The 22,851-nt window shown below is 41.6% G+C and overlaps 2 protein-coding genes across 5 annotated transcripts in view; one reads left to right on the forward strand and one right to left on the reverse strand.

The window, feature by feature from the left end:
• The window catches only part of dipk2ab (divergent protein kinase domain 2Ab), a 32,832-nt gene extending 16,802 nt beyond the window's left edge, over positions 1-16,030 (reverse strand). For both annotated transcript variants that reach the window (XR_004896497.1, XM_031304904.2), the window contains exons 1-2: positions 15,556-16,030; positions 8,239-9,133 (exon numbers count right to left, since the gene is read on the reverse strand). Coding sequence is in view for 1 of the 2 variants with exons in the window: in XM_031304904.2 (XP_031160764.1) it covers positions 8,239-8,892 (654 nt within the window). In the remaining variant the exon portion in view is untranslated. The remainder of the gene's footprint in view (positions 1-8,238; positions 9,134-15,555) is intronic.
• Positions 16,031-17,247: 1,217 nt separating this feature from the next.
• The window catches only part of LOC116053744 (sodium/hydrogen exchanger 9-like), a 62,253-nt gene continuing 56,649 nt past the window's right edge, over positions 17,248-22,851 (forward strand). For 2 of the 3 annotated variants that reach the window (XM_031304889.2, XM_035998122.1), the window contains exons 1-2: positions 17,248-17,456; positions 18,197-18,396. In XM_031304889.2, the coding sequence (XP_031160749.1) occupies positions 17,318-17,456; positions 18,197-18,396 (339 nt within the window). In that variant the 5' untranslated portion in view covers positions 17,248-17,317. The remainder of the gene's footprint in view (positions 17,457-18,196; positions 18,397-22,851) is intronic. The other variant, XM_031304891.2, reaches the window with a different exon arrangement.

Consider the following 22,851-nt stretch of genomic DNA (forward strand, 5'->3'; position numbering starts at 1 on the left):
TTAAGAAGGAGTAACATCTGCTCCGCAAGGCTAGGGCTGCCAAGCAGGACTTCAAACGTCATTTTTCTGTATAGCTCTCCTGGTGACCTTGCGTGTCTGGAGGATGTGTGGTGAGCCCCGTCTGGAATTTTGCTGGCCATTTAAGTTTAAAATCCAGTTGGTTAGTTCGCAGCGAGAGCTCAGGCCCCACAGGGGAGCGGGCGCTAACTCCTCATCCTGGCACACATGGCGCTATCCCTTTCTTCTCTTTTGCTCTCGTCTCCTGCTGCTGCTTCTCCTGCTAAACCCGCTTCTCCCTCGCTCTTTGTTCCACCCCCAAAACCTGCAATACAGGGCAGTGATGCTGTCGGTTCCAGACATGGGAGCCAGGAAATGCCTAGTCAGAGCACCAGGCTGAGGAGAGAGTATGTGTGTCTCTCTGTAGAGGAGAAAGAAGAGTAGAGAGAGATGGAGACTGTGTATCTGAATTTAGCAAAGGCCCTGCCTCTTTCTTTACCAGACATGCGGTTCAAAGAGTGCACAGTCTGTAGAGCTGGCAGCAGTCTTGGGAAAAACAGAAAAAAGAATTGAACGAAGAAGACAGAAACTAGAAAGGACTGCTGGGTGCGTGTGTGTGTGTCTCTGTGTGCATGCGTGTGTGAACACTGAGCTCAGGTGAGAAATCAAAACCAAGGAGGAGGTCAGGTAGAGAAGTAAGACCACGTACAGTCGGCTTGTGCAACACGAAAGAGTGTGCACATGATTCAGTGAGCTCTGCCATGCAGTGATAGAAATGGGTTAGCTACGTCTGAGTTCTGCAGGCCTTTGCTCTATAGAGAGAGAATGAGAGCAGGAAGAGGAATGAGAGCAGAGGGCAGTGCAGCTCGGGGTTGCTAGCATACACTCCACTGATAGCTGATAACCGAAACCCTTTGCCGACCTGAACCTGAGCCACTGCGCACAGAGCCACCTCATAAATCCCCACCACTGGAAGACGAGGAACATATTAAGTCATAGGCAGTGGTGTTGACTCAGTCTAGGTGGTATTGCCGCCCACACAGCCACGGAGGAAGCCAAGTGAATCTTGGCCTTAGACCTGAGGGCTGTGGGTTTGAGGCCTACATCAAGGGATGTGTATTTCAGAGCAGGCGCCAATTATTTTGGGGGCAGCCGAGGAAGTAGTGAGCAGGGAGACTGTTGTCACTGACCCTGCACCCTAACATCTTTGCAGAACAGGGCAAACACGTAGATACTTAATGGCTCCTTGCAGGGGAAATTCTCTCTAATGCTCAACTAACATAATAAAAGACATCAGACTACGACTAGTTTCAAAACATCTACACTATAAAGTTGTTTTAACAATTGCAAGGGTGAAAATGCTCAAGACTTGAAGATGCTACAATATATCCCTGACCTCTTCACCAGAAACTAGGTGCCTTACGTTTTAATGCAGTGGACAATTTTATTACTGCAGACAAGCTGATGTGCAAAAGGCCATATTCGTGCTTTTACATTTAGCCCTAGGCTCTCCAGGGGACACAGCAGAGTAAAGAACCACTTGCTCCTGATCCATGTTGGCCATCTTAAGGTGGCCCAGGGAGAGTTGTGAATGGGGTTAGACTCTCCAGCGTTGCAGAACTGCGTCTTAAGGTGCTTACACACCAACCAGACGGCCGACCGTCGGCAGAAAAGGCAGTCGGGTCCCCGAGGTCCAAAAAAATGCCTCAAAACACACTGAGGCGACGCCGACTTGAGCGTACGCTCTGCGCATGCGCGAAACGTAATACGTCTCCATACCAGCAGGCGGCGCTTCTCTGTATTGTTTCCCAGAAAATGAAAACCGGCAGCTGATAGGACGAACGCGTTACGTGGGTCTTTTTTCTCCGGAAATTCACAGCCAGACTGTCATGGCGGCTTGTTCAGAATACGATCTCATATTGTACTAAGATAGTTCACCGAAACGTGTTTCTGAAAACATTTTAAGCGAGAAATAGGCCATACAGTTTCTGAGTCTGTCTTCATTTCAGAGCGACAAAGGTCAGTTTAAAAGATTTGTCAGATTTTGAGAGGCTCATCCGCTCGCCATTTCCGTGTGAGTCCCGACTGCCTTGTCTCCGACTGAACATGTCAGGTCGGCCAAAATGAAGGCCGACGGCTCCTCTGACGGACGACGGCACGGAACACACCGAGCAGACTCGAGTCACCGACCTCGCCAGACTGTCCGACGGCCGATAATCGGGTTGGTGTGTCAGCTCTCTAGGAGCTGGGCATGAGGTAGGTTGGAGTGTGGGCTGTAACAGTAGGAAGCTGGGGGTGGGGGTTGAATTCTAAAAAAGGAGCTTGTGGGTGGGATAAGTGAAGGGGTGTTGGGGGGGGTTCAGCCACAGGCATTTACCTAACCAAACACAGCTGCCATGCATGTGTGTGTATGTGTGTGTGTGTGTGTGTTTTTGGAGAGCGGTAGAAAGAGAGAAAGGATTATGGTAACACAAGCAGGCTGGCTCATTCAAATGGGGGAAAAACACCACAAGACTCTGGTTTGTACAACACACACTCACACAAACCCTCCACTCCACTCCTTCTCCTCCTTCTCTCCTTTCCACCAGGGCCTCGATCCAGCGAGGGCAGCCAAAAGAGGGGAGTCAGGCCCAGATAACTCCCTGTCTTATCCTAACAGGATTCAGTCTGTACACAAAGACCTATAAGAATAATGAAAGGGGGTTTGGGAGCACTTGAAGCAAGGTTAAGCAGCGTACACAACCTCTTCTCTTATGTGCCAAACCAAAAACAAAAGGTTGTAATCACAGACTAGCAACTTAAATACTATTTACTGGTGGACCTCAGCCACTGAACCGGCCTTAGAGACAGAAGGATCTCACTTAAGCTGGGATAGCATGCAGTGTCTGTGATTAAATGAAAAGAAATGAAACTAAAAACAAAACAGGCTTTGATCCTCTTTGTAAAGAGGCATGACCCAGAAAGCCAGACCATGAGATTGCAGTTTTTTCTGCAAAGACAATAGAAAAGGCTCAAAGTCTGTGTATCCTTTGTCAGAACATGACCATGTGGGGGAGTATAAGGAGTATAAGGAGTTTCCTTTTTTTATTATACAATATTGTAGACATTTTGTGACCACGACATCCATCTTAGCTTGCAAAAGTCTTTGTTTTTATAATAATATAATTTGAACAGAAAATATTTTTTAGTTTTATGCAATTCAATACCACCAACTACCTGTATAGCCTCTGACACAGACTTAAAATGATCTTAATCTTAATAAATGTTTATTGCAGGGCTGTTTTATTGCAATGCATTAGATTGTAAAGGTGTTCCTGTTTTTCTGGTTTTAAAACAGTGTTCCCATACATAGGTTCTACTTGGGCGCACCGCCCAGGTAAACTGAGACCCTCCCAGGTAGATAAAATACGAATTAAATTTTCTTTCCAATTTGGAAATGTTATCGGTTCAACCTTCACAAAAATGATTTAATTGACAAAGAACATCATGGCTACACTTTGTCGTTTGTTTAAAATTGAATGAGCAAGTTGTTGTATTTTAGCAAAATACTGAAAGCAGCAGAAATGCAGGACTGAGTAGACTACATTTTAATATCTGTTTATTTATCACAAGTTATATCATTGTCGCGATATTCAACGTTAGGGCATATCGCATGTTTTCCTCATATCGTACAGCCTTAATAACTACACTGAAATTGTGTCAGATGCTGCATAGTGTCGCAATATTTTCATCTGTATCATCTTTTAGTCTAATTTGTTTAATATCTAAATAGTTATTTCTTTCTAAATTATCTGATGATGTTATGTTTGTCATGGTTCTCACGTTCGTTTGGACTAGTTTATAACTGAACCCATTATTAATAAACCCAGCCATTACGCCGTCACATCCCGCGCCACACACCACCGCAAGTAAATTCTCAACCTGTGGGAAACACTGTAAAATGTATATTTTATTCGCCAAGCTGTAAAAATAATTTATTCGTAATGAGTGTTTGTCCAGCCGCTTTATTTAATTTAAAAACATGTCAACACCAAATCACTATATTTTTTCAAATGATATAGTTATACGATTGTCTAACTCCTAGCAGGTGTAGGCAGGTTGCACATCTACTTGTGATCTGATTAAATTCATTTTCCTTAAAAAAAATAATATATATATATCAAGGCTCAGTTGTTCACAATCAAATTACCACCTTTGCTTTACTTTGTGCCAAGAAAACTTCTGAACTTATACTATTTACTTTGGCTTAGCTTCCCAAAGTGGATGAGCATCGTAATAGATTATGCAGAGCCTCATTAAATCAACAGCATACCAAAGAGGCATCCCCCCCATTTTAAAGATTCAAACAAGCTGCTAGTGTGTTTGCTCAAAGTGCTGTGAATGTTTACTTTCACATTTGCGTTAAAATGCGGCTGTCAAAAATCTTAGGAGGAATAGGAGATAAGGTCATCCATCTAATCTCTCTCATCCGTCTCTTCTCCGATTTAGTATCCGTGTCAAGTCGCCTGTGTTCTGGGGAAAACAGACGGTGTTGCGTGAGCAGTTCATGCCTTCTGACGAGTATGTCTGTGTCAGGTGAGGACGGTGTGTTGGATGAGGAGGTGCTTCAGTGGAAGGTGGGGAGAGGCGGTAATAAAAAAATGGAGAGAGAGAGAGAAAGAGAGGGGTGTCTGGGAGAGCACATATTTGAGTCTGGAGGAGATGACTGAGTTAACCCCACAGGCCTGTCACTTCCTATTCTCAGCTTCACTGAGCAAGACAGGGCTGAGGACCAAAAAGGGTGCGAGCACAGTCACATGCTCCTGGCTAACTCACCGAGCTTAATGATTTGGAAGGGAGGACTAGGCTAAATCAAACTAATTGAAGGTTGGGCCAGATGTACTCCATCAAACACAACCATCACCTGATGAATCAGTGAGTCATCTAGTCGGAAGGAGAGAAGCCAAGTATGGCAAATAAGCTTCCAGCCGGCGAAAATGAGAAGAATTTATTACTCACTTTTCATACAAACCAGGTTACCGTCGAATGAGAGGTAAAATTAAAACAGCATCAAGAATGACGCAGACGGAAGAAAGACAAAATGAGAAAGACAAAAGGAGGAAGGAAGGGGGAGGGCAAGCGAACACACCAGGCTAATCAGATTTGATAAAAGAGACAACCCTTTAACACAAGTAGATTTATCGCAGTAACAGAAACATCTTTCCGGGCCAACTTATCTGTGAAACCTTAAATAAAAAAAAAAAAAAAAAGGTCCAATATTGTAAAGTGAGATTTCCAGGTATTTTGATTAGAAAGCAGATCAAGGTGCTATATAAAAACTGTGAAAGTATCAAAACGCTCAATCCACAAAGAAATGCACACAGTCCGTATTCAGAAAACGAGCCGTCACGACTTCCGTGCGGTGAGAGAAAGACAGATGACGTTACCTTAGGTACGTATCATTGCGAAAGGATTTTCTTATTTGGCTGTCGTCATTTTGCCTTCCAAAAATATTTATTCCCCAAAGGCAAATTGTCTTCCATGTGACACTGGAGTGGGGGTGGTGTGTGTGTGTGTGTGTGTGTGTGTGTGTGTGTGTGTGTGTGTGTGTCTACGTATGAGTGAATGCTAAGTGTACCGCAAAGCACACAGACAACGCATTGTTGGACAGACCCGAAACAACACAGCAGATTGTTTCCCACTGACAAAGAAGGTCTGGTTTCTCATAGTGAAACGGGGCCGATTTACTGCTTGTGGCTTCAAAAGACTGGAAACATAAGCCATTGTAGGAGAGAGTGCAGCTCACTGAGCAGATGGCAGAAATGTTATTCTACTGTATAAAGCCAGAGGAAAGAGACCCACAACCCACAGCACTGGCAACCAATGACAGTAAGAAATAATTGACACAAAATATAGCAAATTGACACCGAGTGATACTGGCCTATCCAACTTACTGAAGAGGTGATTACAACCAAGCAAAATGGGAACCTCGCTCTAGGCCTGACAACAAGGCAGCATGATAAATAGTTGAAATACGGATCAGGTTTCATTAAATAACTGGTCATAAAGCTCAGCCCACATTCCTCTACCTTTTGTTAAAACCAGTCTCCACGCAGTAGCGCTCACCTTGTGCAAAGAGGGGAGACCAAGGTGTTTTAGTACATCACGTCTCCTATTCAATCTCTATAGATGCCATTAATTCTTTATGGTCTACTGCTGCCCAACCTCGTGTATAGGGTCTCTCAGCAAATTTTCTCCTCATCTTTTGAGTTCAGTGATGCTGATGAACAGTCAAGGCATTGTGAACCTCTGAGATGTCTGGCACATTTCTTTGTATACTACCCATTACCCACAATCTGTTACCACTGTTCTGGTGCATACGGACCCTATAGTTCTTTCTTATACCTGCCGCAGGTCACAAGTTCAGCATGAGATCCACAATTTATGAGTGGGCCGTGCAAAACATGTATGCATTATGTGTTGGTGTGCAATGTCTGCAGCTGTGTGCGAGATAAGGACGGGGTGATGATTCATCGAGCCTCTGAATTGGGACATGATGGCATTAAAAAAATACTGATGGAATTATCTGGCCAAAGTTTGTGGAGCGTACACAAGCGGACGGGAAAATATAGGAGTGAATGACACAGACGGAAGAAAGACAAAATGAGAAAGAAAAAAGGAGAAAAGGAACGAAGGGGGAGGGCAAGCGAACACACAAGGCTAATCAGATTTTATAGATTGACCGGACTAAAAGGCTGATCTCGCCTTTTGTCCTCTGAAATGCCTGGAGGTGTCCGGTCTTACGTCTGGGGGGGGGGGGTTGAAGGTCAGCATAAGTTATTGAATGTCTACATGGGCCATGACCATTGTTGTTCTGACGCGGCCAATGCCGGATTGAAATTGAAATTGATTGGCTGCTTGTAAATCATTGAGGGAAAAGTAGGGGGACATACGCTATATGTTATAAGGCTGCTGATGCAGGATGACAGAATAGAGAGGAGGCGTACTTTTACGCCTAACCTGGTGTCAAAGCAAGACAAGTTTAACAGGCACACTTTTGATTTTGGCTGCATGTACCATTTACTCTATGTCCAATTAAATATTTCTAATGTTGCAGCACAATATTATAATTAGATCAACTGTAATGCGAATTTCAAAAATGCAATGCTCAACCTGTCACAGTTGCATCAAAACTTGCAACAAGACTTAAAGCAACAATGGCTTGGGTTTTTGTCAGTTCATCAGGTTGTAAAATGTAACTAAATCTTGGTTCTAGGTCAAAACTTTAAAAAAAAGCTTTCATTTTGGAAGAAAATTGTTACTAATTCCACTTAGCAGCCCCGTAAGAGATCCCTCCATGTGCTGTCTCCCACAAATGAAGAGAATCCAGTGGACACGGACGTATATTAAAATTAAAACCAACTTTGACCATTTACAGATTCATTCTTCAATAATTCAAAACTGCCCTACATATAGTGTTAAATATGCAGTATTGCCGCCAGCAAAAATCTCATCTTTTGGGAGGCCACAGCTCTTAAACCCTTCTATAATCAAGCAGGGGAATATTCGTGCTCCAGATAGCGGACGCGTAGTCTCGATGTAGCCTAGAGTTTAGGGGAGGGTGTAATGGCTCGTCTCAGATCTATGGAAGAGGAAGGACAAGGAGGATTTCCCACCCTGTAATTTACTGGGGGCTTTGTGGGCCAACACCCTGCCTTGATTTCATACCTGCAAACTCAAAAGGGCTGAAAAAGGTGACACATTTCTAACTAACTAGCGTCCCATGCGGCAATGTTTCAGTTCCCTCTAACGTCTGTTTTCGGAGCATCAGAGAGAAGCGTTGGCATTTAAGTGGCACCTAAATAAGGCACTAAAATCCGCGTTGCTATTCGGTCTGGTAGATAACGGTCGTTAAGGCACCGGTGCCGTATTAGCACCGGGTCTCGGACCACCCCCCCCCCAAAAAAAATGAAAACTCTTCGGATCTACATGATTCATGTGGGTGACATTTTCCCATTCAAAACGGCGATTTTCGCCAAAAAGCGACTAGTTTGCAGGTATGTGATTTGTACTGATGCTCGTATCCTCTTTGTAGCAAAGGTAATCCAGGAGCCGGGCTTTATCAACAACTCTGAAAACACCTGGTGCCACATCAGCTGACAGACCTCTTTATCAAGATGCAATATTTTTTTCAAAGACCGTTATAGTCAAACATCACTAAAAAACACACAACACTGAAAAAAGTTCAAACGGACACAGTACCTGTAGTACGAGCGGTTCTGGGTTGAATGCCAGGGTCATCAGCAGCTGCATTCGCTCCGTGTCTTTGAGGTTCTTTAGCAGAAAGCTGCCTGAGTCTTTGGTCTCTGCATACCTGCGGACCACGCGGTCCAGCAGCCTCTGAGAGGGGCAGTGCACCAGGTCAGACCAGCCCTCCACCACCTCTGGAGTAAGCAGACGAACATCACCGTTGATCCGGGAAAATTCTGTCTTGTACATTGCCTGGATGAGGTCACAGCGTGGCCGGCCTGTGGCCCTCTTGCAGATTTTCTGGTCTATCTCAGCCAGCTCCTGATTGGAGCCGAGCCGTTTCAGCACTACACGACGGGTGCCCTCCCTGGGCTCACCGTACTGAGCAAAGTAAACATTCTTGACATTGAAAACGTCTAGGAATCGCAGGCGACCCCAGGTTTCAAAGGAAACCTGGCCATTCATGAACTTGCGACACCAGCTGGTGCCAAAGCAGGCGGGACACTTGTTGAGGTTGATGAAGCGTCTGTCGGTGAGCTCATTCTTCTGGAAGGAGGCAAACAGGCTGTGGGTGTTCATCAACAAGATGACAAACAACCCAACAACCAGTAAGAGCTTCAGACAGCGGTACAGGCGGCCAAGTTTGAGAGGAAGGAAGCGCAGCATGATGGGGACTAGGCAGGGGCGGGGAGAGGGGGGGGGGTTCTTGAGGGATAGGGAGGAGAGGTATTGAGATGATCGTCAGGGAGCTAACCTCAATGCCTCTCCGTCATGATGTACCGGAGTAGCTTCTAGAGCAGCAGGCAGGGGCGAGGTTGGCACAGCTGCCCCGTGCCAGTCTCTGGCAGAGGCCAGTGAGTCATGTTCTCCCTTCTTGGTGTTAGTGTGCAACCTCGAGCCAGCAGGCCTGAAATCAAGCAAAGAAATGGAGAGGGGAACTCATTACATCAGAGAAAATCAAAAAGCTACATTTCATAACACGGAAAACATGCAGTGGAAAAGGTTGATCTAACAGTCAACTGAACTTCCTGAGGAGTTAGTGCTTGTGTTTCATTTTTTACACTCAGTTTTTAAAACTTTCTTCTTTCCCAATAGAGGCAGTGAGGTAGAATGAGATAGAATGCAGGTTTAGGGCACTTCCACATTGGCATCACTTTTCAGACCAGGAAGCTCAGTCCTTCATTTTTTTTTTTACAGCCTGGGACTGACAAGTCTGATCGCCGGTTAAACGATTGGTCGCCGCAGGATGACATCAGGTTTCGTTGCGTTTTCGCCAGACCGCCTAACGACGGCCTGTGTATGTGAATGCAAGTCCCAACATGCGATACCTCCCAGAAAACAAAAAAGCACTTTCTCTGGCTGAAATTGTCTCACAAATTTTAAAACGCTTAGGTTATTTGAGAGATTTCATTACTTTTTGGGCAAAAATGAGATGGCCCACAGCCAATTCAATAAACCTGCCCGTGTGCCTGTTTGAGCTCTTTCTCTTTGGGAAATCATTTCTTATATACTCCCCAAAATATAAGAGACAGTGCACCATCTGATATTACCTGGCACATACTGTGGAATTTGTTCTGTATGTCTGAATGATAAATGGTGCTAATAAAAAATTGATCTTAAAAAAAAAAAAAGACAAATAAAAGTAAAAGTAAGAAATGTACAACATCTTCTCCTAGTATAAATTAAATGTGCTGCCCTGCGAGGACGATTACTCAAGGCTCTTTCTCTGCCGCCACAAAAGTGCCATCACTTTTCTTTCAATGCACAGCAAAATAACCGTCTATCTATAATAGCCTTCTGGTTACCGCAACAGTTACACCCAGCTCAGAAATCTGGATCCCCCCCCCCCCTTCTTGCTTCAAATGGTGAAATCTCCCCTTGCATTGTAAAGAGAGCTATGCTGTGCGTAATTTAACCTTTGATCAGAGTTGCCCTGCTTCGTTTTAATCAAGCTTTGAAGTTGTTTCTTTGAAAATGGCTGGTGTCACTAAAATAACGTCTGTAGTTGAGGGGGTGAGAGAGAGATGATCTGTGAATACCTCCATTAGGCATTTATCGATGTCAGCAGAGAAGGGAATGTTGAGAACGAAGCATGGAGGAAGGACAACAATCTGGGCTTACAGTACACGAACAATGGCCTCCGAAGGCTCTCGAGCCCCCCGTAGTCTGCCCATGATGAAGCCGTGTTAGACCCTCCCAATCAGCTTTTAAGCAATGAGTCTTTTAAATCGTATAAGTCGCTTTAAGAAAGACAATGACTCAGGCCATGCAAATGAGCCATCCTCAATTAAAGCTCATTAGGACATGCCTATTAGGACAGCTGACTTGAGAGGGCATGGCTAACGACTAGTGTGATTAGTGTGCGTGTCGATGGGTTCCTTGCATTTTGCTTTCAGATCGAAGTGGCTGGGATGTGGAAAGACACGGGGGATTGAGGCGGCCACGAGAGCAGCGGTTGTGAGAGATGTGCGGCTGTGGAGTGTCAGATAAGAAGCTCAATACACTAGTTCTTACCTCACACATCTGTCTGAAAATACCTTGAGCAGATCAGGCCAACATCACTAATGTATAAATAGACCATATCCAAATAGGGGAACTACAAGCAGTGGCACTACATACATTTATATATGTATTTTCTATTCTCACCACACATCTAAAACTTTGTAATGTGACTCATCAGTGAGCATATGATTTTCTTCATTGTAGCATAAATAAGATAGGGATAATAACAGTTACTTTACATCTTATAAAATAGAAGCAATCTTAAATCCTTTTTTAACTCTGTATTAAACCAAATCGCTACTGTAAATCTTAATGGCAATGTGTCACAATTTCCCAAGACATGGGTTGGCATTTATTCATTTATTTTATCATTGTAATGAACAGCACAATAATAAAATGATAAATTTAGGCTTTGCGAATGAATTATTTAGAGGACACGTTCTAAATATACTACTTCATGCCCATATTAATCAGAGATATCTCAGAAGAAAAAAAAAAAAAAAAAAAAGTACAGCACAAAAAGATAATTTTTTGTGCATTTAGTCTGAAACAGCATTTTATTGGGCAAGCTAAATAAAAGAAACTGTAGGTCCATATCGAGCTGACAAAAATGCCTCCAGTGTTATAAATGAACAATAATCAAGTAGGCCTAACCTCTCAGCTGACCCAATCAGAATGAGCTTAAAAACACGCCAACACCATAATTTAAAAGTGTCTGGGAAAAATTCATTCAAATTCTACAAGATAATATTATTATAAATTGGAAAAGAAAGATGGATTGGGAGATGGGAAATAAAGAAACAAAGTCTGTATGAAGAACCCCCCCCAAAAAAAAAAAACAACAACTTCAATAGGAGCCAAAATGAAGGATGTTTGCCTTGTGCCTTCTTCTACTACAGGGAGCAAGAGGAAGCAGATTGCTTGAGGGGAAAAAACGGAATATCCCGTTGCTATAAGATCTCAGTTCAAGTGCTATTTAGCATCTAACACAGGCAGTCGCAGCACAGATGTGGCCGCAAGATCTTTGGAGCAGATTTCAAGATTTTACTAGGATCAGCAAACGGCTCAAAGATGACAAAACATAACCTCAACCAGGCCGAGAAGATGATCACCCCCTTCATCCTTCAGAAAAAGCAACAGAGAGCTAGGGCAAGCTGGAACAAGCCCCGAACAAGACCTGGACACTGCGGAGTACTGAGAGTCATGAGCTGGCGGCTAAAACACAGGGAGAATACATAGCTTCTTCCTCCTCTCCAGAGAAACTGTTAGGCCTCAATTACCTTTGGAGCGTTACATGGATTATGTCAATGACCGTACTAATTGCTGAAGTGAAAGGATAAGCCACACACTTCATTTCGTTTCTGTTAATGAGAGACAAGTGTTGACATGTTTAAAATGTTGACAATGACATGCACAAATCGGCCACCGATGGCTTATCCTTGATCCTGCACTTTAGTTTAGCATGAAGCAGGAGAGTATAAGAATTGAAATGCTACTAGATTAGAGATTTTATAGCCTGCTGCTGCTGCTGCTGCTGCTGCTGCTACTACACGCAGAGTAATAGTGTGAATAAGACCGACACATTCAGTTTTATTGGAAGAATGCGTGGTAATTTAAGACGGGGATATTTGTCCCTGGTAATTAACCCACTAGACGGCTTTTTGTGAATTGTACACCTGCAAAACCCTCGCTGTCTTTTGCTGTATGCCAGCCAAAGGCTGAGAGTTATTAAACAGGAGAGGCAGAGAAGAAGGCAGACTGTATCAAGCTCAAGGTTGCCTACTTAGGTTTTTGACAAGGGTAAAGTTCACTCCAAGCTCTAAATTAAAGCAAGATGCTTTGTATTCTAACACAGATGTTACCCACCGGTATAGAAGGGCAGTGAAATTTAAAGCAGTGTTTTCTTTTGGACAAACCTCATCGTGCCCACAGAAAACATATGTTTAAAATTAGCCGCCCTCCTCCATTCCTACCCCACGGTGCCTCTGCTCCTTCTGCACTCTGCGAGAAAGAGGGATTCACAATACGATGAGGAAAACCATGTTTAGAGTAAGCACCAAATTACCTCTCATCATACACAGCCACTGCCAAAACTGGGGTAAGAAAGTTTTTCAGCGTACTCAGTCTACAAAAGTACTGTGGTGAGCGCTCCGAAAGAGAGGCAAAGAAAAGAGGGCAAATCAAAGGATGCCTGACTCCTCATGCATGGGAGATGAGTCTCGCATTCAAAATGTTCCAAGTTTGGCAGATGTTAAGAGCCGCAAAATGGCTCATTACTGGGACAGAAAAGGCGCAAGATGAAGCAATAGGCCCCATTTTGGCTTAAAACAGAATGACAAAAGGTTGACAGAGGAAGAGGACATCGTAATATCCTAATATATTTCAACTTTTATTAAAACTTATCTTATTATTAAAACTTATATTATTTTATACTGATTTTGACAGAACAACCCAGATAAGAAAGAAAGGGTGGAAAAGAAAATGTCCATCTTGAATAATCTTTTCCACAGCTCATTGTGTAAAGCTGGTTTCCGATAATGGTGTACGAGGGCAAAGCTACTCTCGGGCTAAACCATTTCCTTCGCTGCACCTGAGGCTAAACTTCATTATGATATAATGAAGTCAAGCCACACATGAACATGCTTGATTAATTCCACTGGAAATGCAAAAAGGAGTGCAAAGAGAAAGTGTTGAAAAAGGACTGGAATACAGTAGATGGGTTGGAAAAATAGAAAGAAATAGAGAGAAAAGAGACAACTGATATATAGCTAATGGACAGTGAGGTGAGAGAAACTTGGAGTTATTGCTCTTGTGATGGAAATGAATGGAAAGAGATCACTAGAATACAGAGTAGCAGTTCTCTATCTCTGAATGGACGCACACATACACACATGAACATGTCTGCCCACGGTGAACGCCTGTATTACCACCAAGCCCTACTCAAAGCTCAGAAAAGCCCCCCCTTTCATTGCAATGCGTGGTTCTAGCTGGAGAGAGGAACTACTGTTGCCAAGGTTATCGACTGAGGAAGTCAATAGTGTTTGATCAAAATAAAACAAAAAAAACATTCAGCCACAGCCGAATAGTCTTAGTACAGCAAACACATAGACAGTGATGGATAGATAAAAATGACCCTAACATTTGCATGCCTAATGGGAAAATGGAGTCCTCAGAATATAAGCACCAATTAGCAGCAGTGTCACATGAACATGAGTCCATTCATCTCTGGCGCAAACCAAACTGTAGAGGTTTTAATGAGACTATCAATGGTATCTGCTTTGCACCAAACTGACGCAGCAGAAGGAGACTTGCTCTGGATTCTTCAACTGATAACATGTTTTTGTTTAATTTAAACAGCTGCACATATTCACAAGCCAGCATCACACTGAAGAAGTTTGAAAAGTTGCCATACATATAAATATCATGTTAATGCTATTACGAAAGAAATGTGTCATCCAAGCGAAGCTACACTTGGACTGATTAAACAAGCTGTCAAAACAAGCTTCACTTTAAACAAATGGGAAATATGTTTGGAGTGGGGGGGGGGGATAAAATTGATTACCTGACAGACATGTATTGTTTAATTTAAGGTCACTCCTAATGTAGCCCCATCTGTTGTAGAAGATGCTTTATCCAAGTTTGATTTGGGGAGTTTTGAGGTCAAAAACTAAAATATACTGCTCCTGTGGGAGCTTTTAGGCTACAATTACAAGCCGTCCCCCTGCTGAGCACTGAGAAACATTCAAATCAACCACCAGCAGAAAGTCTTCAGTGTATCTGTTTCTACTTTCATATTTCCCTTGTCGACTAACCTTGCAGAAAGGCTCCACAATTAGTCTCCTGTTATGAAAAAATTAAATCTAAGCAGCCTGTTCTATTCATTAGACTGTAAAGAAATTCCTAAGGACTTATTATAGCCTTTCTCTGAACAGTTGGGGTAATCTATTTTTCCTTTGAAGAAAATCAAGGGCAGAAGTTTGCAAAGAGCGTACAATCACAGAAATCTAATAGTCAAGTCAGTTTAGCTGTTATTGCAAATGACGCTTTTATTTTCAACGCCTGAGCCTTTCTGTCTGTCTGATGGGCAAATCAATCCAAATCAAACTGGCCAAATGGAGACTTGTTGAGGTAAATTAACCTGAGTAGTCAAACACTACAGTGCTAAGTAAATAGGAAGCAATGCAAAAACATGTTTTGTTGAAAAAACACTGAACGAATAATACCTTCTTAACACCAATGTTGCTGCTATAATATACAGTATGTTCTGCATACAAATGACCAAAGGAATCCATTGCAGTTTTGTGCATTCTGCTATTTTGTAGTCATCATTAAGTTGTGTATTGGTACCTGTGATTGACATGACTTATGTTCTCTAATGAAAAGAAAAAAAACACAGAAAAGAAAAGACGACTAATTATAGGGCAGGTAACGTACTAAACGGTCATTTTGAGATGCCAAAGATAGTTGTGTTGTAACAAATAACGTCACCAGCAGCTCTAATAGTAGTAATAATAAACCTCCTGTCCCATGTGGGCATCTGATAAGAGACTTTGTTTCTAAAAAAAGAAAACACTATCGTATATTACTTGATCTTATAATTTCATCGTGTCTGGTGGTAGCAACACGCTTTAAGTGTCAAGCGTGCTTGCACGTTAGTAAGGTTACATACTAAAAAAAAGAGAGAAATTTGTTAGAGCTTTTGTTTTAATAGCCAATGAATCAAGCAGCGGCTGCAAAAAATATTCTTAAAATCACATTGTGCCAATTCAAATTATTAAAAAAGACTTAGTTCAATGCAAAGAGAGGAAGAAAAACTGTATAACAAACCTGTATGACTTTCCTCTCCGGTTCTGTAGTAGTGTGTAATGCTTAGCGCTCAGTTGATATCATTCTTTAAAGTTGCGGCTACTTACGAGGGGGGCGGCGGATACTTCAAATCACCGCCGAGAATAACTAAACCGAAAACAGCTCTTTCAAAGATCAACGGAGATCTCTATCAAGCAAACTCACACGGGCTTCCCATTTCTAGCTCCTAGGTATTTAGCCAGTTAGCCTGCTAGCTGCTGAAATAAACAGTTGGGCTGTCGAGTCTTAACTCTTCATATACCGGATCTTTCCGACTGGACGACGCGGTCCTCTTCACGAAGGACAACAGCGTCTGTGTTGTGCATTAACGTCCATATCTGCCCGCTTATCATAAGTCCCTTTGTGGTCTCGGAATTGCCTCTTTTCTTCTTCTCTCAGGCAGCGGCTCACTCCTCTCCAACACCACAATGGGTTCTGTTTCGACTCTTTTCAACACCAGCCTCTTTACCCTTTACGACACCCACTGTCTGTTTACGGCAGTGGTTGCTAAGCGATTATTCTAATATTGTCTTGTCTGGAACACCGCCCCCAGTGCAAAGTTTGCCCAAATTTCTATTTTTTCTCAGTGCCTCCGTCAGCCTAAAATTTACTTTTGATGGAAGATAGTAACATAATCTGAAAATAAACGTTAACTGAGATTAACATGCAGTGCAACTTCATGTGATGGAAATAATGGGAAACGGAATCGCTAATGTAGGCCTAAACATTATATGATGTACAAAATGTTAAATCATTGCACTGAATCCTGGTTATGACGAGATCATCCTGCAAAAATAAAGTGATTGAGACAAAGGGGATGCAAAGATAACTCTTCATGAATTTTTAATTAGGTTGTGGGCCTACAAAACCAGCCCCTGGTTTTCTTTATCAGATAACATAATCAGTAGGAAAGTTAGACTTGTCAATACACCATCATGTGTAATAGGACCAGTGGGCCTTATTGAACCGTGTTAAATTCAGTGTTTAAGTTTACATCCTCGGGGACACATATGCTACAGGCCTTTTTAAGGGTGTTTACGTCTTTATCATTTTTGTATTACAATCAAAGTATCCTACATTAAAGATCAAAATAAGTCATTACAACCAAAAGACTATTCAATTAATTAATTGCTAATTAATTAAGGCCCATGACTGATTCGAAGGGACAGAGAGTGGAGATTCACAGTCCCAGCCTCTCTCAGTAGGCTCCTACGAGGTCCGCGTGCATTAGTTTGCAATCACTGCCATCTACTGGAAAATTAGAGACTGACACCCAAAGTATGATGCATTTAAGTGTTTTTGGAAATACTGCACTTCTTTTAAAGCAAAGTAAATATATAGCGACATGAGCCCGTGTCAGTTGTTGTTTTTACGTGGCTAACAGGCTACAATTCGGCTTTCTAAAACAATGGTTAGACCTTGACCAGTTATGATTTTGTAACATAGACTAGGCCTATATGTTTCATTGCTCTTGCATTTTATTTGCAGCACGCCTTAAATACACATTTGTTGCATTGCACTGGAGCAAAACTGCTTTGTATCTCATGGTTTATGTAAAATAAACTAATGGTCACCAAAATATCTCAATTATGCCCCACGCGTAACAGAGAAAATAGACATGTCCCAGCAACTTTAAAGGTAGCACGGGCTCTCGAGCGATGCTGATGCGGATGTGCAGATGTTGCTGCTGATGATTTGAACCACAAGTACAACAGTTTCCGAAAAGTTTGACCTGGCTTTGAAGATGTCGGGCAAACAAGACAAGAGTGCAAAGCTGGGACTCGCAGCAATTGGCTTGACACTTGTAACCATTCTCAGTGTGTGGAAGTTAAAACGGTTTAAATACAGACTTATAAATGAAACTGGAGGTGCAATGTTTTATGGTAAGTAGACTTAGCAAATGCCAATTTAGAGTATAACGTTAGAGTACGGAAGCCATTTTTCAACACTTCCTGAACTCACATTTGTTTAAGTAATATATCAGAATGTTGCTCAAATAAAGTCAATTTTGGTCACAATTTGTCGAATTTTGGGCCTTAGTAGGAATGTAGTGGCCACATCATCTAATTTAGCTTTATTCATATTTATTATCTTTACTATGGGAATTCATAGCCTAATTAACAACAACCACTATCAATGTGATGCACGTTAGCTTACATTGTTCGCAGCCAAAACAGATTAAGGATATTTTTAAAGATATGATACATCATTTACTTTTGTATAGTGGGTTGTTTTTTGGCTTTATGGTGACACATGGCATTGGACTCAACCTTTTAATGTAGGCTATCATCAGGGTACAATAATTGTCAGGTAGCTCCAGATACTATAAACTATTAAGGGCTCAGCAGCAAGCAGTAGGCCTATACTTGACTCATGCAATATTTAAAAGTTTGCACAATAGCAACATGTAATATAAATTGTTTTCCTATGTGTGATACATCTGTGACCTTATTGTCTGCTTCTTGTCTTTTAATCTTCTATGGGACAGTTATAATAAGTTATGATAGTTGTTTGCGTTATACTGTAGTAGCTGCATAATGATTTATTTACTTCTGGAATATTTTTATAATATCTTTTGACCGTTTTCATTCCAGCAACTTTGTCTTTCTTTACTCTTCTGAAGGCATGCTTGTGGGTTTAACAGTGAGATGCTTGTCATTTGACCGGGGAGGTCATGTGGACGATATGGAAACTGTGTGCATTTGTGGTGTTCTTAACAGCACTCCTCACATCTTGACGCTCAACATCACATCACACATTCACTGTTTTAGACATGTTGGGAAAGGCAACCAACGATGCCCACCGATCTCAACCCCTCATACGGTAACTATGGCAATTTGATTTGACCTGCACTTCAAATACATGTTACAAAGGTGAAATATTAACATGGATAGGTGCTACAGGTTATGACACAACATAGCCTGTAATGGAGAGTGAAACAACCTGTCTTAATAAAACAGTTGCTTTAAAAAGGTCGATATCAATACTGCAGTGTGCAAACAATGCCCCGTACAGGATGCTTTTTTCCCCCAACTGATGTAGTTTTTTTTAAAATAAATATTTAATTGATTACACCTATATTTTGTCCCTTGTGTATGCTGGGTGTTTACAACAACAGTCTCCTCTAATGGTGCTTAGTTATTGGTTTTCCTCTAAATTACTTGCATGGTCTGTTTGTTGTTAGGGAAGCAAGAGACTGGTGCTACAGAGAGAAATAGGGCAACAGAGCTATTTAACCTATATGAAGGATTTATTAAGGAACAGATAGGGGAGATTACATTTTTAGGTGTGTGGTGCAGACAAAGTGAAATTAGAAGACAGCTAAACACAGAAACCAATACACAGACTAGATACACAGACTCTAGAGTAGATAAAACAACAGAAAGGGTCTGATAAATTAACACAAAAAGGCTTTTCTGTATACTTAAATTTTCTTAAAAGTATGTTCTTGCACAACTGCAAACATAAACTGTAAACACAATTAGAAAAGCAAATGTATTTATTTTTTTAAATGTGGGTTCCTCTCAAGACATTTTGTGTCTTTAAATGCATAATTCCCATTATGAGATACTCTTAAAGTAATATTGGTGTTGCTCTGCACTGCAGGTAAGATGTGAGATTGAGTTATGTAATTTCAACAGGCACTGAAGCTTTTTCCTCTTAGATAGAGATGGCCATCACAACCTGTTACACAGCACACGGTAATGGATGGAACTATCTACCATCTGTTATAAAGTGAGAGGAACTGTGATACTGTGAACAAAAATTCCAAATCACAAAATGCTGTGCATACTGTATATCAACTAGGGCTGGGCGATAGGGAGAAAATCACATATCACGATATTCTTGACCAAATACCTCGATATCGATATTGCGGCGATATTCTAGTGTTGACAATTGGGGCTTTAACAAAATATCTTCACACTTAGATTTTAGATAAATAATCATCAGTAATGTGGATATAATGTCTAAGTGGGGAAAAGGCAAATAATAGAACAGCTAGAACAGTCTGGTAAGTTCAGAAAATGACATCACTTTACTGTAATGCAGCCTTTAAAACCAGGAAAAGACAACACTTATGTCGTATCACGATATTACGATATCCAAAATCTAAGACGATATCTAGTCTCATATCACAATATCGATATAATATCGATATATTGCCCAGCCCTAATATCCACGAGTTTTCTTAATGTAGTAGAGATGCACTGCTGCTTGTGATTTGATGCTGAAAGTTTAATTAGCAAGTTTATGAACCCTTCAGACTCAAACAGAGGTTTGGTCAGGACAGTTGTTGAATTGTAATTTCATTTTCACAATTAAGAGATTTAACATCATTTTGTTTCTGTTGGAAGCATACAATTAAGTTAATGTTGTGAAAACTATACTTGTTTGTAAAATAATAAACATCCAGTCAAAAAACATGTTCACAGCAAAATATTTTATATACTGTACTATTATCACTTTTAATCAGGAGGGAGCTTATATTTTTAAATGCTGAAGGTCTCATTTAAAATCTACATACAAAGATTGTAAAACACTTTCATCAAAGTACAGTATACTTGTTATTTTCTGTCACTGAGGTGCAACAGGAATAATGTTCGAACTGGACCATAAAGGGGTGATAGAATGATTATATAGGGTATTTCACACTGTTCCTTAAGGTCTCCTAATAGGGTATGTAACATTGGTTGGGCTGAAAATTGCTTGAATGCTATTTTATGGGTCCTTAACTACCCTGTGAATATGGCCCTATTTGTAACAAGAGCTTTTCTTCCAAATATGGTATGCTCATGAATATTTAGATGAGCTGCGCGCTGATTGGTTTGAGCGAACCACATACACATCCATTGGAGACTAGACAGCAGGTCTCATATTTCAGACACTGCAAAGTTGTGCATGGTTTGTCTGCTATTTCGTTATTAAATTCACTTCTGAGACTTTTTTATGCGAGAAATCAACTATATAAAGCTCAAATATGGGCCGTTTTACGAAAATTGATGGCTAATTGCAAATTTGGTAAGACGTGTCGGACACAGTCTGACGAGAAAACGGCAACCTCCATACCCAGTGAAAGTCACCGTTTCTCGGTTACTGGACTACCGGGGCTCGGGGCTCCGCGGAGCTGGCTGGCTGCCAGCTGCCGGCATTACTAGAGTATATTTACAGTTTGAATTTCATCACGCCACTTATATAACATATACGCCAAGGTCTTATAAAGCTAACAATGGTGTCCGATTTCAATTTAATGCATTTTTGTGAACATTAGGGATTTCGTTAGCTGCTACTGTCCCTTCAATCCTATGGGTAAAGATCGTGGCTAGCTGCAGGCCCTGGAACTCCATCAGGGCCTCGGCATTTTGTAGTCCAGTAACCCAGAAACGGTGACTTTGCGCGGGTATGGAGTGCCGTGGGCTTCCCTTCGTGACGGAGATCCAGCTAGCTCACAGCGAGCCGGAGTCTATGAAGTAGGACACGCTGGGCGGCGAGGCAGCACCGGCCGCTGTCACGTAGCCTGCTGAGCTCCTGCTGAACTGCGACACACAGTCGGACAAAATTTGCAATTAGCCATCAATTTTTGTAAAACGGCCCATCACCTCTGGAGATCTGCATGACCTAGCTAGATTCAGGAGACTAAGCTGACCTCAGGTCAGTGGTGTAGCCTATGCAAATGTTGGGGCGTGACAAAGACTAGGAGTTGAGATGCTTACGTCAACTTTTAGCTTTGTTCAGATTCGCCCGTTTTCAGCGGCAGTTTCAAAATGTGAGATTTGCATAGGAAAGGGGTATCAATGGGATTTTGAGCTTCTATGTATGTCCTATTTACCCACCGAACTGTCGTTATTCAACTATGACAAGGTAAAATCAGTTTTTTCATTCTATCACCCCTTTAAGACAGAGTTCTGCAAACTAATCCCTGCAATTATTTGTTAAAAAGGAATTAGTCAAAGGATGTAATATCACTGCTAAGTAGAATAGCCTAAGCCTTGACATTGGCCCTTTGATTGTCATTATTATAGTTTTCTGGCTCGCTTTCATATTTCTAGCAGTGCCATCAGGGAGATTTGTCATATCAAAGTAACCAACCAATGAGCCAGGGATTCAGCCACACGATAGCGAACAAGCATGAGAAAATGTGGAATGAGCATATTTGAAAATGTATTTCTTAATCTCAGAGCAATATTTCAACCCGAGAGAAAGGGAGAAAGTGAACCATGAACCTTGCAAATCATCCAGGCCAAGTGTAACTCTTCACTAATGGCTTGGACTCTTTGGCCCCTTTGAATGCTTGGGTCTCATTAGCAATCCAGCAGAGGCTACCACAAAGGCCATTACATCGGTTGGACCATTCTGTGTAGCGTTCATGCCATTAAGCCTGATACATATGGGGACCCTAGCAGGGGGACATAAGAATTTCATTGCATTACTGAGTCCATTATGTGCCACTGGGGAGTAAAGCATTAAAGTTTGTGGTCTGATTAAATTTAGTGCTGCTAAGCTGAAGAGGCAATTAGTGTATACAACACACCTCCATCCTCAACTCTGTGGTGCAGGTGGCCCTTAGAATAAAACCACTAGCATATGCATCATTTATTGATTACAGTGTCTGTATTAGTCTCTGTTATGCCGTTTTGTATTTGTCACGCACAGCCTGCACTAATGAAAAAATACATGTATATTGTGCTGCATGGGTAATTGCAGCCGCAAAAAAAGAAATTTATATTGAGCCGGGTGATAGTAGCAGAAAGATAAGTACAATTTGTAGCTCTGGCAACCATTTCGAGTGTGAATTACTGAGAAAGCAGGGTGGCTCTTCCAACTCTACAGGGATCTTTCCAGCATCAGAAATGCTAATTAAAAAAACATGCAATCTTCCATATATCCATAAATATGTAAATGTTCACCAAAATGCAATGTCTCCTGGAAATAGGACATTTACAGAGGCAGACCTATTTTCATTTGTCCAAATATTCATGCTATTTAGGTTGCTTCAACCTTTTGTCTGTTTTAAAAAAAAGAAGCTAAATCTCAAAAGGGCTGTGACCACAGCCCTAGTACAGCAAGCATCATCTCCACAGCTCTGAAATTTAATTAAAGTAGTTTAATTTTGAGCAATGTAATGAGACCTTGTGGGATATAGGAATCGGGGAAAAGGTAAAATTATTTTGATCTGAATTGAATATTACTGCTGTTTGATCCTCAGAATGTACCCACAATAGACATAAAAAAGATTCAAGGATGGAGGACATGAAAGGCTACGTTTCTCAGCAGCTTGTA

This window comes from Sander lucioperca, chromosome 23 (genome assembly GCF_008315115.2).
Source record: "Sander lucioperca isolate FBNREF2018 chromosome 23, SLUC_FBN_1.2, whole genome shotgun sequence".
Taxonomy (NCBI): domain Eukaryota; kingdom Metazoa; phylum Chordata; class Actinopteri; order Perciformes; family Percidae; genus Sander; species Sander lucioperca.